General features: G+C 37.0%; 1 protein-coding gene across 4 annotated transcripts; it reads right to left on the reverse strand.

Annotated features, from left to right (window-relative positions):
• Positions 1-228: 228 nt before the first annotated feature.
• LOC129882267 (protein SHOOT GRAVITROPISM 6-like) lies at positions 229-8521 on the reverse strand. Of its 4 annotated transcripts, none has more exons than XM_055956482.1 (5): positions 7000-8521; positions 6796-6861; positions 6521-6619; positions 6347-6421; positions 229-515 (listed from the first exon to the last, which is right to left on the reverse strand). In XM_055956482.1, exons 1-5 carry the CDS (start codon positions 7108-7110, stop codon positions 483-485), a joined length of 384 nt encoding a protein of 127 aa, XP_055812457.1. In that variant the 5' UTR covers positions 7111-8521; the 3' UTR covers positions 229-482. The 4 variants fall into 4 exon arrangements, with proteins under 4 accessions (XP_055812457.1, XP_055812458.1, XP_055812460.1 ...); XM_055956483.1 differs by lacking the exon at positions 229-515 and adding an exon at positions 3724-3858; XM_055956485.1 differs by lacking the exon at positions 229-515 and adding an exon at positions 4411-4593.
• Between the last annotated feature and the right edge of the window lie 9337 nt (positions 8522-17858).

Below are 17858 nucleotides of genomic sequence, written 5' to 3' on the forward strand. Positions count from 1 at the left end.
AATTGATGGCCTTAAGAAGGAAAATGAAGATCTGAAGACGGAGGTAACAGTCCTTCTTGATACCATCAGAAACACCAAATTGATTTTGTATTTCAGCAAAGAAACTTTTGAATATAGAAAATAACTCAGAATGATCTTTCATTAAGAAAATCCAAGTGCATCTTGAATAATAATCAATGAAACTAACAAAATCCTAAGAGTGAACTAACTCTACTAGGACCCCAAATATCAGAATGAACTAATAAAAAAATAGACTTTGAATGACCCTTAGTACTACGTGAAAATATAGCTCGAGTGTGTTTTCCAAGTTGATACGACTCACTGTCTAAACTAGACAAATTAGACAAGCTAGGCACCATCTTTTGCAGTTTGGATAGACTCGAATGTCCCAAACGTTTGTGAATTAGGTCTGGAGGATCTGTAACGGAGTATGCTGTGAAGGAATTTGAAGAGGTAAGATAGTAAAGGCTTTGTGATTCATGTCATGTGCCAATCATCTGTCCCGTACTACGGTCCTGCATGAGAAAAAAATCATCAAAAAAATATGCCACAATATAAGGCACGCGTCAAATGACTAACAAATGCTAGATTAAAAGGAGAGCCAAGGACATAAAGAACAGAGTCTAGAGTGATAGAAGATAACAGTTTGACTTTTCCAACCCCTTTTGGTTTTGTTTGGATCCCATTAGCTAAAGTAATAATTGGAAGAGATCGTGAATAAATAATATCAAACAAAAATAATTTATTATTAGAGATATGATGAGAAGCGTCTGAGTCCATGACCCATGATCTAAGAGTACTAGATTGTGAAACACAAGAAAAAGAATTACCCACAACAAAAATATCAGGTTGTACAATCGAAGCTACTTGTTGTGGCGTTTGCTTACTTGCTCGATACTGGAGGAACTCATTATATTCTATATGAGCAATATGAGCATTATTGGATGATTGATAAGGTTGAGCCACAGATGCTATTTGTGGAGATGTCTGCTTACTTGCACGATTTCGAAGGAACTCATTATATTTCTTTAGAGCAATAGGATCATAACTGGGTAGTGGACCATGCAAAATATAACATATGTCACGAGTATGCCCAAGTTTATGACAATGACTACACTTGGATTGAGGTTTCCCTAAACACCCTCTTTCTTGCCGATTCTCCATAGATTGATAGGTTCATTTTTCTATAGTGTGAGATGCAAGAACAGAGGAGTCAATAGTGGGTGATGAGGCTACTTTGTGACTGGGAGGCACGATAAGACGAAGTAGACGAGAGAATAATTTATCAATTGTAGGAATTACAGGACTAGCTAAAATCTGATCGCGCACTGAATCATGGTTAGTAGGAAGTCCAACAAGTTTAAAAACTAAAAACAACGTCTGTCTCTGTTTTTGTTGTTTTTCTACATTCGTAGTAACTGACATCAATATTTTAAATTCCTCCATGACTGCGTGTACCTGTCCCAAGCAAGTAGACATATCGTATTCTTATTTCTTTAAGTTGATCATTCGAGATATCACATCATAGAATCGAGATATGTCATTAGTGTATAAAACACGAGCCTTTTTCCAAACTGAATAACATGTCTGGAATGGGCGAAACAAGGGCATCAACTTGGAATCGATAGATTGCCATAAGAGACTACATAATTCAGCATCGACCTTTATCCACTGTGCTTTGGCTTTTGCATATTCCTCACTAGCCTTATTTTTTAAGTGATCTTGAACACCTTGACACTTGCACCACAACTCAACCGAAGAAGCCCAAACTAAATAGTTTGAACTTCTCATTAATAGTTCTAAAGTGATTACAGGGGTTGAATTTCCAATCCTCATATTTTTGAAACCAAAAACATCACACCCAAAAGACATGGTGTGAAATTTGTCTTGAAAGCAACAAGAAACACGGGATTACAGAGATTTGGTTGTCGGAAAATCTGGATCTCACCGGAACCCTAGTTTCGGCGATCAAATCTGGTCAAAAATTGCACAGATCTAGCCGGATTGGCTGGATGACCACAAATAAAATAAAAATTACTCAAAAAAATCAATCGGAACATCCCTAAAAAAAGACACAAATCAATCCCAACAACCACCAAATATTGACACACGATGACTTATTTTTACCCTTGAATTTTTCTCACCAATACTTTGATACCACGTGAGAAATATATGAGAAAAATATTATTAAATTGTGCAAGAACAATATTACACAAAGAACCTATTTATAGACACTATAAAACAATTCTTTTCCAAGTAGGGTAATATAAACTATTACTATTTTAAGTAGAATTGTGTACACCTATTACTATTTTAAGTAGGATTATGTACACCTATTCCTATTTTATAATCCGAGGATTAATAAAAGGATGACCATAGATGGAAAATTCCACATATTTTAAAAATTGTAGATGGCAAAGTCTAATCCTTTGAACTTAGAAAAGTGGTGAAGCCCAGAAATTATTACCATTTTAGAAAGAAGTGCTGGAAGTATAGTTGGTATATTTCTTCCAACATGTGATGGCTCCGTTTAATATGGTTCTGTGAGAAGCACTAGCCACTTACTCTCGCCTAGTGAGAAAATCTTCTGATGTTGAGGACCATCGGACAAATAGTTGTTCATTGAAACATTCTTCTCAGCGTAGACGGGTGATTGGTGCAGATATTTGTTTTGGATTATTTAGTAGACTAAAGAGAGCATTTAATTTTCCATAGTGTGGGTTTGTCCAATATGACCTTTCACTTATCTAAAATGAGAACAAAGAACGAAAAAGGATTTATTTTTCAATTTAAGAAAGTAAAGACTTTTGGTCTTAAACTATAAATATGTGGAATGTACCAAAATGTCCTTTATTTTTGTGGTCTTAAATATGTCATGTGAAAAGTTGAAATTACGGAGTTATCAAAAAAGGAAAGAGACATTCTTTTTGAAGAAGACTAAAAAGGAAAGTAAGACAAACAAATCAAAATGGAGAGAGTAATTATTTTTTTCCTTATTTTTGAGCTTAAATATTAGAGGAAGTAGATGCTTTTCATCTCTAAATATATCATTTTCATTCGGAAAGAAGCTATTCAACATCCAATACTACACAAAAAAATGCAATAAAGTCAACTCTGATAAACTCAATAGGCATTTAATTGTGGTAAGAGGTCGTAATGGGAAAATCTTCTTCTCTGTATATAATTGTACATTGTCAGCTCATGAATAGGGTACTTGGAAAGCTGGCTTACACTTCAGCTTTCGACATTCTACGATGTCTTTACTTTGGTCACCAGGACCAATCATTGATGGTAACGGTGAAGATTCTGTAGAATAATAGGTACTTAGATTGCTTCTCATATAGCAACTTTTGACTTTCTACTATGTCTTTACTTTAGTCATTAGGAGAACACTAAAATTGATGGTTATAGTGAACCTTCTGTAGAATAACTAACTTATTTCACATGTTTTATTGTGACTTACCCACTAATTTTCAGGTTTTTAGCTACTGTTTTAGTTAATCTTCTTAGGCGTAAATTTGATTAATAACCAGTCTGCTTATAATAGTTTTGTGGGATGGACCATGATATTAAAGAAAACCTAACAAACATGTTCTTGTTCCAATTTGTAGTGACGTACTCTTCTTGATTCTATTCCATAGGGCCACAAAGAGTGGGTGATACAATTCAATATTCTCGGGGTGGTTGAGCACAGAAACCTCGTCAAATTAGTTGGATATTACGCAGTAAATGATGAGAGAGGAATCCAACAGCTTTTGGTGTATGAATATATGCCTAACACAAGTGTCGAGAAATATTTGTCAGCTCCTCTCTCCTGGGCAATGAGGTTAAAGATAGGATGCTTGTGGCTTAACATACCTACATGAAGAAATGGATCTGTTCAGGTGCTTTTTCCACTTAGCTACTTACACCTAGCTATACAAAGGTGTAACTAGTAAGGACTTCATCAAAGCTTGTGCCTTTGGTTTTGTTACCTCAAGTTTTGAGTTGGTTATTGTGCAAAATCCTGATGTATCTCTTCTTTTATATTGTACATCATCTTCAGACATTTTAAATCTTCAAACATTCTTTTGGACGAGCAAGGAATGGAATGCAAAGTTGTCAGATTTTGGATTGGCTAGGTTGGGACCTCCTGAGGGTCTAACCCATTTCTCAATTGGAGTATGTTCACGTAACTTGTTTGCATGCATCTCAATACATGTGTCCTAAAGATCTTGTCCTTTGGTATTTTTCACTTTTTCTTGTTTGTTTATTAGTTTTTCTAATTAATGTTGATATAGTCATATAAACCTAATTAACTCCTTTTACGGAATTAATCAAACTATGATTTATCTATTTTCTTGTCTGGATCTTATATGCTACTTTCCTTATTTGTTGTCATGTATGTTCTTAAAGTAAAACTTTGAACCTAAGATAGACAAGTCAAATCCAGTTCTGTCCTCTTTTGGTCTTTCTGATAGTGAATTTTGGCATTCTCATCGTGAGTCCAGCTCTCAGAATGTATCAGATACCAGCACAGAGTCCAGATGAAGGAGCCAATTTCCAAGCCTGTCTGATAGGCCTTCCGATCTCAGGGCATTCACATTCTCAGAACTGAAAGCAGCAATGAAGAATTTCAATCGTACTACCAAGATTGGGGAAGGTGGATTTGGATGTATATATAAGGCCACAAAGTATTACTACTAGAAAGCACACTCACTTTCTTCAATGTCTATATCTGTACTTGTGGACATATGGCCACAACTCAAATCTCAGAACATAGGAATAAGAAAAGTGTCCTAAACATAAAAGATCCTCCCAAAAACATGCTTCAATGGCAGGAAATAAACTACTGATCAATACTGCTCCTGCTGTCACTTTTTGTCACAAAGTATTACTACTAGAAAACACACACACTTCTTCAATGTCTATCTGTACTGGTGGACACATGGCCACAACTCAAATCTCAGAACATTAGAAATAAGAAAGTGTCCTAAACATAAAAGAACCTCCCAAAACACTCTTCAATAGCAGGAAATAAACCACTGATCAATGCTGCCCCTACTGCTCCTGCACCGGCTGCTGCCACTCCCGCCGCTCTCGCACCTTGAAGCATAGACAGAGTTCATGCCTGCAATTGCAGGCAGGCCGACAGACTCCTGCTCTTCTGCGGTTCTGTATTGGAACAGCCTGAGCCTTAATTGCCACCCGAGCTCGTGTATTGTAATGTACATGAGTAGGGGGGTTAGAAGGGTAGGGAGGGTACACTGGAGCCTACGCGTATTGTAATGATGAGTAGGGGAGGCTGGATGGAGGGGGCTAGAAGAGGGGGTGCTGGAGGGGAGCAGGATGCATGCATGGGGGGCTGGAGAACAAGGGGGGGGGAGGGATGGATTGATAGGGTAGGAAGTGGGGGGGGGGAGGGGGGTGCTGTACATGAGGGGGGGGATGGAGGGGCAGGGTGGGTATGCTGGAGCCTTAGGGTATTTTAATAATGAGCAGGGGGGTTGCTCAAAAGCTCTCCGGTTTTTCTCTCCAAATAACTAACATTAACGCAAGTGGAACCACATTCCTAGCCTTGTTTTTTTCCTGCATTCTTCCAGCTAAAGATCAACTCTGTCATGGTTTTCAGCATTGCCCATGGAGTGCCAAACCACCTGAGCATATCCCACCATAACCTTATGGTCAACCCGCAATGTAGCATAAGATAATCCAACAACAAGCACACCAGCTAAGCTGCCTCAAAACAGTGCATACCCAGCTAATTGCACCACATTATACAGAACTGGATTTGCTAATATAGTTATATTAATAAGAAATGGACCTTGGGCCTTACTCAACCCCAAAAACTATCTTATGAGGTAATGATTGTCCAAAGTCATCTAAGGATACCAATCTCACATCTACTTGACACCCCCACACATCCAGGTCTGCACATGGACAACATTGGGGCCCAATTTCAGATAAACCAAGTATTGGAATGGAGCTGAATCTAATACCATGATGGGAAATAGACTTTGGGCCTACCTCAACCCAAAAAATTAGCTCATGAGGTGAGGATTTTCTAAGGCCATTTAAGGAAACCAATCTTGCACCCCACAACCATGTGGGACTTCACACCTTTTAGAGAAGATGGTCGAATCACTTCAACATGGTTTCAGAGTAGGCAGAGGTCCCAAGTTTGAGTCTCACTGCCAAGAATTTTCACGTGCTTGGGCTATGGAAAAGAATTAGGCCAACATGTGAGGAGGACATGTTAAAGAGAAAATTAAAGTTTATAAATGTATGCTCTCTCTAACTGCATAGATGAGATGATTACACAGTTTAATAATAATTATAAACTAAGATGCTAGACACAAGGACTTACAGTTAGAATCTGGGTTGCCAACTGTTCCCTAGCCAAAGGATTATGGAGAAGAACAATCAGGCGTGCAAAAAGCTCCTAAAACACCAAAAATGAGGTAAAGTAGTTGTATACATTTCTTAAACAAGATGAAAATGTATAATTTCTCTGCTGCTCAGTGAAACTAAAGTTAATTACCTCAGGATAAGGAATATTAGCACGAGCTTTGCATTCTAAAACCGCTGCACCACTTTGAGAGGATCTACGCCTGCACAATTCTGATATGCATTTGCAGACCTACAAAGAAGACACTTGAATGAGTTATGGTATAAGAAGTAGATGTGAAACTCCATTATCGATAGCAGATAGAACATGCAAGTTTGATATAAAGAGAGGAAAGTTTTCAACAGGCAAGAACAGATAGTAAACCTTGCCAAAAAATGAAGGCCAAAAGGAGACAAAACAACTCTTACCGTAGCAACTGCACCAGTGTAAACTCGTGGTATGATCATCTTTAACAAAAATGGCCATAAAACATGCTACAATCCACACAAACTGAATTCAATTAGTTCCAGAAATAATAATAAGCATAAAGAGGTGGTGGAGGTAAATAATGAAAAATCTTTTCACACAGATTAATAAAGTGAAATTTCTTAAAGGGAGAAGTGCTCTCATACCTCCATCTCAGGGACAGTAACAGTTATTAGAAGAAGACCCTTTTCACAGATTGCCCTCAATTCTGACAATGTAACAGCATCCATTTTCATATAAGATAATTCGAACATCATATAGTTTTAGCATATAAAAAATGACATTCTGATAGAAAGTATGACACACTAATTAAAACATATGCAGGAGTCAACTCAAGTTGAAGTTCCCCATAGATGGGGAATAAAAACCATCTCATCTAACCACAAAAACAATGATGGAAACCACCTCTCCCTTTCCCACCCCAAAACAATGATGGGAAGCACTTCTGTTTTATCACGCATAAGGAAAAGGGCAAGGAACTCAACACAACCATGAATATGAGATGAAATTGGTGGAAATATTGAAAAAGAGGCAACATACCACCCACTGCAAGTTCCAGAATATTTTACCAGAGATCCATACCTCCACTTTCTTGTACACAAAAGGGTAATAACCACCAGGTGACGAGTTCAATTCCCTAGATCTCTCAATATTATCTTTGTGCAGACCAAACATTGTGGAATGGCGAATAAGATATTCAATGAACAACTCTCCAAAAGGACCAACCAAGTAACAGTGGGAAGCCATAACCACAATTAGCTACAAGCAAGCAACACAATCACATAGAATCTAGAAGTAGAGTTTGTGTTTGCATCATAACTAGGTAACTACAGCTAAATTTTCAACTCATAAATACCCCTCCAAGGGCCTTACAGAGCCCTAAATTAAGCTCATCCAATAACCGCTTCACAACTTCAATTAGTAAAGGTCTCTTAGTCGATGACAGTCAAATAGGGAGAGAGAAGATAAACATGACATTACCAAATTGAAGTGGAAAAAAGAACCTGGGTAATAAATGCTTTAATACAGAAAGTACACCAACAGCCAGTGGTTCTTCTTTCAGCTTGCATTTCTGACAGCGGCAAAGAGCAAATACACGAATATTTAGTGGAACAATTACCTTGTAAATAACCAAGTCTCACTACTAAGTTTGCCATTTCATATTTTTTGAAAGAAAAGGTTGAATTCTGGAGTTCAAAAAAATTGGAGGAAAATGAAGAAAGGTTGTGTTATTCCCTATTGCAAGCTTTTGGTTCCCTTCTAATTGCCTCCTTGATAGGTGATATACAGAGAAAAATATCATTAAGTTCTTGTGTTGGAATGTACAAAGGAGAAAATACACACATTAAGAAGGAAGAAAAACTATTCCTCCGCGTACACCAAACCAACTGTTAGGAAACAATGCTGAACTTCATTATAAGTCTGCCATTCGCACAAAATCCAAAAGAACTATACATTAGTCACAAATATAACATGTGAAGATATATAATTCTCAAAAAACATGTGAAGATACATAATACAATGTTGAGAGATGAAGCAGATGTTTGTAGCAGCGCAGAAATAAAGCCCCGATAAAGTTAATATGACCAAAAACATATGGAAGAAGGAAAATCAACTGATACTACCTTCAGAGAATCTACTAATTTTAAGATTGGTATTTATGGTGACCAGTGCTATTAGCCTTTCGATTTTCTAAAGCTTTAAATATCCTTAACAGGACTGCCAGAAAGCTATTATTGCTTGCAAGATAGCTCGCTTTAGATGTCTACCAGGAATCACAGAAAGCTATTTCTTGTTTAACAGGTAGTACCTTACCACTTCAATATCAACAGAACTTCTTTCTTCCAAACTGAGCATGGCAGTGATCTTTTCTAAAGGGACGGTATGTAAGTACCCAAACTATCTATACCGACATGTGGATAAATAAACTAAGGCCACGCGCAACCTAGGAGTCGAAGGAGTATCATCAAACAATTTAATGTAAGATCTTTCTACCATGCTCTATAAAAGAGAGAATTCAAAGGTTTCTCTCACATAGATAGCAATCTGTGCATAATGGCACAGAAAAAGTTGTCTTTTCTTAGTGGGCAGCTGCTAGTAGTGCAATTCTTACTCCTGAAAATCTGAGGAAGAGAGGAAATATATGTTTGTTGGCTTGGTGCTTCAAGTATAGTCTGGAGAAGGGAGATGCCAACAAGTAGTGTGATCTCATTAGAAGTTGAAGAGGAAGAACCAGGAGGTCAATCAGTTAAGGTTACACAGGATCCTTCTACGTGCCATTTTTGGACAATATGGCAAGAAGCAACAGAAGAACTGTTTTGAGGAGGAAAATTCCTCGTTACTAATTAAGAACATTTTGTTCTCTTGAAAATTTCGAAGTGCACAGAAAATCTTTTTGTAGAAGATTGAATGGGACTCTTAAATTTAACTCATTTCTGTAAGCTTGTAAACCCATGTGTTCCTCTTGGGTTAATCTAACTAGTGAAAAAATAAAAACAACCTAAGGCCTCAAATACAGAACTTGGACCTGAATAGCTTCCAAGCAGGAAATGACCATCAACTGGTTAATCAATGAAATGTACTCTTAAAGGAAAAAAGAAAAAATAAATGAATAAACCAGATCTTCAACCCAATTGCGAAATCTGAATGCTCTTTTTTGTCACTGCTTCTACAAACCACAGAAAGCAGAGTTGACAATGTGACAGTAAGTTCCTGCACACATCAAAGATAGTTAGCTACCTATCTAAATCAGAATGTTAGCTATGAAATGATTGCATATAACATCATCCATACATCACTCTAATTGGTGAAACCTTAATGGCTCTCAAGATAAGTTACAAGCAACATTTGTCCCGGGGGGTTTGTTTCAGTTGACAAAGGTTGAAGGACTTGTGTCTTAGGTCACAAGTTCGAGTCTCGCGTCAAGCGAACTAATATCAGTATTAAAGTGGGGCAGCAATAGAGGTGGTTTAGACTCATTTGCATTAATTAATTGTCCTACTGGGACGTCAACTCGAATTGGAGCATTAACAGCTGGAATATGAGATTTAGTAACTTTTGATAGGTCAGTAAATGCATCTGACAGTTGATTTGCAATATTTTGCAAATGAATTATCTTTTGAACTTCTATTTCGCATTTATTTATACGAGGATCTAAATGAGATAGTGATAATGCATTCCAATCTATTTCCCTTTTTAGCTACTTATTTTCTCCCATAATGCTGGGTATACTGATTTATCAAAATGACAATCAATAAATCTTGCAGTGAATAAATCTCCAGTCATAGATTCCAAATATTTTATGATAGAAAGAGATTCATACCCAACATATATCCCCAATCTTCTTTGGGGTCCCATTTTTGTGCGTTGTGGTGGAGCAATTAAAACATATACTGCATATCCAAATATTATAAGATGAGAAATGTTCGGTTCCTGACCAAAAGCCAATTGTAATGGGGAGCCTTTATGATAACTTGTGGGTCTGATCCACACAAGACTTGCTGCATGCAAAATAACATGACCCCATAATGAAATGAAAAGTTTTGTTCTCATAAGTATTGATCTAGCAATTAATTGAAGACATTTAATCAATAATTCCGCTAGACCATTTTGAGTATAAACATGAGCAATCGGATGCTCAACTGTTATCCCAATGGACAAATAATAATCATTAAATGCCTGAGATGTGAACTCACCAGCATTATCAAGACGAATTGTCTTTATTGCATAATCTGGAGATTATGCTCTTAACTTGATAATTTGAGCAAGTAATCTCGCAAATGTCATATTAGAGTTGATAATAAGCACACATGTGATCATCTTGTAGATGCATCTATTAAAACCATATAATATTTGAATGGTCCACATGATGGGTGAATGGGCCCACATATATCACTCTGTATACGTCCAGAAATGTTGAGGATTCAATGCCCACTTTGATTACTGATGGTCTAGTAATCAATTTGCCTTGAGAATATGCAGCATAAGAGAATTCTTTAAATTGAAGAATCTTTTGGTTCTTCAAAGAGTGTCCATGTGAACTCTCAATTATTTTGCGCATCATATTAGAACCGGGATGACCCAACCAGTCATGCCAAATAATAAAATCATTTAAGTAAGTAAACCTTTGGTTTACTATGGCATGTCTTTCAACCATGCTAATACTTGTGAAGTATAAGCCGGATGTAAGAGCGGGTAACTTTTCAAGTATAAACTTTTTGCCCGACATCATTATAGTAATGTAAAGATATTCATTCTTTTCATTATTTGTAGTCTCAATATGATAAATATTTTGACGAATGTCTTTGAAACTTAATAAGTTTCTTTGAGACTTACTACAATATAATACTTCATTAATTGTTAAATTTGTTCCTCCGACAAATACAACTTTAGCTTTTTCGGATCCTTCAATTAATCTTGTACTACCAGATATTGTATTAACATTAGCTTCTTTCATAATCAAATAAGAAAAATATTTCTTATCTCTTAGAATATTGTGTGTTGTGGCACTATTAATAAGACACATTATCATAATTGATGTTGGATCCAACTGATAACTGGGGAATTTCCATATTCTGATATAGGAGTTAATATATTTGGAGAAAATTAGAACTTCGTGCTGATAACGTATTATAAAATAAATTAACTTGGAAATTTAAGAAGGAAAGAAAGTAGCAGAAAATAGAGAAAGTAGAAGAGGATTTCAGTGTAAGTATTTTGTTCTTCGTGTTTTTTTTTTCTTTGCACCAATCTTGCATATATATAGGTACAAGAAGAAGAGCAAATACCAAGTGGACAAGTTGTCCACTTAAAAATGGGACCTACCTGAAAAATTACACCAAATACACAACATGGTGTGGAAAATTACATCCAATACACAACAATTAGAACTATTATTGTCATTTTAGAAATCTATTAATGCATGTTCAAGTTGGGAACAAATTAATGTGGGTAACTACCCCACAACTTAGAGCTATTATCCAAAGTTGAAAATAAAAACACGTAACCCATTTGTCAAAAAAAAAGGGAAACAAAAAAATTTGGGGGGTGAGAGAAGGGGGAGTATGGTGAGAAAAAGTGGTAAAGTGGGGTAATAAAAATATTTTATATATTTTTTTTAGGGTGGACAGTAATACTTTAATATTTAATTTTAACTAATTCTAAGAATTTATTTAATTTTTGTCTAGGTGGAATATTTTGTCTGTGGAGTATGATGTGACAAATTTTTTAAAATAAAAGAGAGAGTCTAGCGCACACACCATAGTGAGAGTAGAATAAAAGAGAAGTGTGTTTTTCAATCTAAGAAGTGATAGTTTATGTATGAAACTCACACTCTCAATAGTTTAAGTATGAAACTAAAAAAAATGAATAGTTTAGATGCATTTTTGATACTTATATCTTATTTAGATGACCGAATGGTCACTCTCCTTAATTTTCCTAAAGAATATTTATCTGCACTTCGTCAAAGTCTTGAACTGAATTCTTATGCCTTTTTCTTTAAGACTTCAACTTAATTTTTATAATGATGGCGTTCAGACTATCCTGCACGCACCTCGACCATCACCGAGTATCTACTATCTCTCACCAACCAACCCTAGCCTCCAAGGTTCCCTTTGATGAGGAAAAGGCCTAAAGGGTGAACAAGTAAGGTGTTTAGCAAGCTGTGTCACATTGACTTGGATATCAAACATCCCTATATTTTTTGATAAGTCATATTTTAGCAATCATCAATAGTAGGGCCAGGGCTTAAAGTTCCTCTAAAGGAATTCAGGAGTTCCAAGTAACATGGTTATCTTGTGTATATCATTCATTTGCAGCAAAAGCTACAAATGCTAATATTTAAGAGTGCACGCATGTTAATTCTCTTTTTCCAAACAACAACCAAATATGCATGTAGACCTGTTCTAGATTAACCCATGCTACTTGTCTATCCTCCTTCCTAACCAGCTTCAGTGCTTCCATTAGAGTGCTAGGTATCACCAGTTTGACAAAACAAGTATCTCTATGCTTCAAAGTAATGTATATATTTTGATCTTTTTAATAAGGTCGTGAATATTTTGATGTATCCAGATATAACATGAATATCTATGTACTACTGTTTTGACCCAAGTTGCTCAAGAGAGAGAGTTTGGAACTGAACAAGAAACTAGTGATGATGAGGGATTGCTTCTTTGTTCATCAGAATTTGAAGGATGACTCTTTCAACAAATTTGACTACCCTATATATGCAAAAAAGAAGGGAAAAGAGGGAATTTTCAGGTTGGACCAGAATTAGGTGATACTGTTGGAGAAAGAAGAAAGCAGACGAAGAATGAGAAGAAGAATGAAGAAGAAAAATGAGAATAAGAGTGAAGAAGAAGACAGAAGCCTCAAGACTCTTCCACTTCTTCTGATGATATGATAATCCTCCACCACGTGGCTTCATCTTGTCCCTACAAATGGATTCATCCTGTCCATACAACACAGCCAAATTAAAATATGACTATGCCCATATAGTTATGGGTAAATAAAATAAAGTAATGACAAGTTAGAATAGGACAAAACCAACCCATTTCTTTTTGTCTATATTACAATTGGTTGCAACAACTTGTGTATAAGTAGATGTACATTTTGATGAAAATATAGACAGAAATTCTCTTTATCTTCAGCTTCTCATTCTTTAAAATCTCTACATGGTATCAGAGCACCTCTAAGCTCCATCCAAATCTGTGTCAAAACATCAAAGTCATCTTCAAAATCCCAGAATGCCTGAAACAACTGAAATCAAATCAGACAGTGGTGAAAAAGGAATCATATATGAAAACAACCATCCCTATTACTTAAGCAATTCAGATTCACCTGGTATGACTCTAGTCAATAGTGTTTTTGATGGAAGAGGATACCCAGGTTGGAGAAGATCTATCCTTCTATCTCTATCAGCCAAGAGAAAACTTGGTTTTATCAATGGAACTTGCAAGGTTCCAGACCTGAGATCTGCAGATTTTGAGCAATGGAATTGTGTCAATGACATGATCATATGTTGGATATCAAATGCATTATCTAAGGATATTGCAGATAGTGTAATGAGTTCCAAAACTGCAAAAGAACTTTGGGACAGCCTGGAGCAGAGATTTGGCAAATCAAATGGTGCCAAACTCTACCATCTGCAAAAGGAATTAACAGGATTAGTACAACGCAATAGTGACATTGCAGGTTACTTCACCAAGGTTAAGAGATTATGGGATGAATTAGATGGGATGAATACAATTGCCTGTTGCTCATGTGAATGCATATGTGATGGGAAAGCAAAGTTAACAAAATCACTGGAAGATCAAAAATTGATTCAATTTCTAATGGGACTGAATGATATATATACTCAGGCAAGGGGAAATATACTTATGATGAATCCATTACCTGGAATAGATGTTGCATATTCCTTACTCTTGCAGGATGAGAACCAAAGGGAAGTATATGCAAACACAAATGTCACTTCTGATTCTGGATCATTTATGGCAGTAGGCCAAGCAAACCAGCCAAACAACAAGTTAATTGCTGAGTTTGCAGCATTCATGGCTAATGGACAGGGAAGATATGCACAGAGGCTCAGATATCAACCAATGAAAGGAACAAACACATATCAGAAGTATGCTAACCCAAACCAGAACCAGAGATCTGACAAGCCACAAAACAAGTTTAAGGGTAAGAAAAAATATGATCCAAATCTGTCATGCACTTATTGTGGGAAAACAGGACATGTACATGATGATTGCTACAGGCTGCATGGGTTCCCTGCAGATTTTGAGTTCACTAACTCCAGGAACTATCAGCCTCAGATTAAAGCAAATGCAAGTTTAACTCAGTAGAAAGATGAAGACATTGGGAGGACAGAATTTGCAGTCAATGATGGAAATGTACAAGCAAAGCAAATTGACAAAAATAGGAATCAATGCAAATGCAGTAGCTGGTACCATTCTTAAATACTCAAATTCTGTATTCAGTAACCTTAAGCAGAATTCCTGGATAATTGATTCAGGAGCTTCAGAACACATGTGTTTTGATCCCAACTCCTTTTTGTTTCTAAAACCTCTCCCTGTGCCTTTGAACATTAATTTACCTAATTCTTTCAAGGTAAGTGTGACTCATATAGGCAGCATCTCCATCCTGCCAGGACATGTCATAACTGATGTGTTACTTGTGCCAGATTTTAAGTACAATTTACTGTCAATTCACAAGTTTTGTGTCCAGTTTCAATATGATGTCCTGTTCACTGCTAATGGATGTTTCTTGCAGGACCTTTCAGTGAAGAGTCCTCAAGTTTTTGGTGAAGTTAGAGAGGGTCTCTATTTGTTGAATTCTAATAGTGACAAGTGTAGAAATGTTTTCAATTCAAATGATGTATTTTCAATCCCAAAAGGAAGAAATCCCATCTCAGTTCCAGATTTTGATTCAGTTTATGTTAATGCTGCACCTAATGTAAAGCTCTGGCATGTGAGGTTGGGACATCTCCCATTTTCAGCAATGAAACATTTAAGTTTTCTCCCTAATGAATCCAACTCCAATTTTATTTGTGACATTTGTCCTAGAGCTAAGCAAACTAGACAACCTTTTCCTACCAGCAGCATAAAATCCAAGCAAATTTTTGATCTTATTCATATAGATACTTGGGGACCATACAAGTGTAATACTTACAATGGTTTCAGGTTCTTTCTCACCATAGTAGATGATTTCAGTAGAGGTACATGAACATTCTTATTGAGTACTAAGAGTAATGCTTTTCCTGTACTGAAAAGTTTTCTATCTATGGTAGAAAGACAATTTAATGTAAAGGTTAAGATGATCAGATCTGATAATGCTTTGGAATTGGGGAAAGGCACACAAGAATCAGCATTTCTTGCTTCTCAGGGGATTTTGCATCAATTGTCTTGTGTAGCTACACCTCAACAAAATGGAACTGTTGAGAGAAAACATAGACACCTATTAGAGATTGCAAGAGGGCTGATGTTTCAATCCAAATTACCTATGTGCTACTGGGGAGAATCCATCTTAACTGCTACTCATATCATTAATAGGCTGCCATCTAGTGTTCTAAAGGGAGTTACACCTTATGAAATATTGCTTAGACAGAAACCAACCTATGATCATTTGAGGAATTTTGGGTGTGTGTGTTATGCTTCCACCCTGGCACAGGGAAGAAACAAGTTTGATGAAAAGGCTACTGCTTGTGTTTTACTAGGATATCCTTTACAACAGAAAGGATATAAATTGTTGTCTCTTGATAAAATGAAAGTGTTTGTATCTAGGGATGTGAGATTCCATGAATCACATTTTCCTTTCAACTCATCTGAGAACTCACACACACCTATTTTTTTCAACTCCCCCTCTTCCTCAGATCATCATTCTGATTTATCACTCCACAATCACTCAGCCCCACCTGTAAATGATTGTTCCTACCCAGTCACACCCTCAGAATCTCCACATAATGCCTCTGGCTATAGTCCACATCCTGAATCTACACTTCCTAATCTGTCACCGAGTCCCTCTCAGCAAACCCCTATTGAACAACCTATATTACCACAACTTGAACATGCTTATCTAAGCTCTACTACATCAGATACTTCCCCTCCTGTCCCTATAACAGCTCTACCAAGAAGGTCTGGTAGAATATCTCATGAGCCTGGATATCTAAGAGACTACATTTGCAATAGTGTGATACTCACTGATCTATGGAGAACTTTCTTTGATCACTCTCCTAAGGCTAAGAGATATGATTTCTCCTCCTTATCCCTCAATAATCAGCAACTACTCCATTCCCTTTCCAATGTTACTGAGCCTAGCTGCTATCACCAGGCTTCTCAACATCCAGAATGGAAGAAAGCCATGAACTCAGAGATTCAGGCCTTGGAGACCAATCACACCTGGGATGTTGTCTTGCTACCTAAAGGAAAAAGAGCTTTACCCTGCAAATGGGTATACAAGATAAAACATCTCTCTGATGGTAGTATTGAAAGATTAAAGGCACGACTAGTTGTGAGGGGGGATATACAAAGGGAAGGTATAGATTATGAAGAGACATTCTCACATGTTGTGAAAATGACCATTATACGGTGCTTACTTACCATTGCTGCTAAGAAGAGGTAGTCTGTTTCATAACTAGATGTCAACAATGCGTTCTTGCATGGTGACCTCCAAGAAGAGGTCTTTATGAAATTTCCCCCAGGACTGACACCTCCTAGTCCTAACCATGTCTGTCTTCTGAAAAGGTCTCTATATGGTTTAAAGCAAGCTTCACGGCAGTGGTATGCTCGGCTTGCAGGAGCTTTGGCTTTCAAAGGTTATTCCTCTTCTTTAAATGATTACTCTCTCTTTTTAAACACACTGGGCCACTAATTTCCATCCTAGCAGTGTATGTCGACGATATTCTTCTCACAGGAGATGATTTGCATGAACTCGAGAATATCAAATGCTTCCTCAATATAGAATTCAAAATTAAGAACCTGGGAGAAATTCACCACTTTCTTGGCATGGAAATTTTGCGCGAAGACCATGGCTTCATTGTCAATCAACGCAAATTTGCCATGGATCTGCTTCATGACTTCAATGTCTCTCATCTGCCTGCAGTTCATTCTCTACTGGATCCCTCTTCCAAGCTTCGCGCAGATGATAGTCCTCGCTTGGATAACCCCACCCTTTATCGACACTTGATAGGCAAGCTGAATTATTTGACCAACACTCGCCCAGATTTGTCATTTGCTGTTCTTGCTCTGAGTCAATACATGCAACGACCATGTTTATCCCATTTCTCGGCCGCTTTACGAGTTTTACGATATCTGAGCTCAGATCCGGGTCAAGGCATACTACTATCTTCCAATTCATCCTTTTCTTTACTGGCCTTTTGCGATGCGGACTGGGCTTCATGTAAGGATTCTCGTAAATCAGTTAGTGGATTTTTCATTACCCTCGGAGGTGCCCCCATCTCTTGGAAATCGAAGAAACAAGTCTCCGTCTCCTTGTCCTCCGCAGAAGTAGA

This window comes from Solanum dulcamara, chromosome 3 (assembly GCF_947179165.1).
Source record: "Solanum dulcamara chromosome 3, daSolDulc1.2, whole genome shotgun sequence".
NCBI classification, from domain to species: domain Eukaryota; kingdom Viridiplantae; phylum Streptophyta; class Magnoliopsida; order Solanales; family Solanaceae; genus Solanum; species Solanum dulcamara.

Excerpts from the sequence above, each read along its gene's own strand:
- LOC129882267 (XM_055956481.1), bottom strand. The coding sequence starts at position 7,110 with ATGATGTTCGAATTATCTTATATGAAAATGGATGCTGTTACATTGTCA. Across the intron at positions 6,422-6,520 it reads CTAATATTCCTTATCCTGAG|GAGCTTTTTGCACGCCTGAT; the intron begins GTAATTAACTTT and ends TTGGTGTTTTAG. Across the intron at positions 5,637-6,346 it reads TGGCAACCCAGATTCTAACT|GTGGTTTGGCACTCCATGGG; the intron begins GTAAGTCCTTGT and ends GGATATGCTCAG.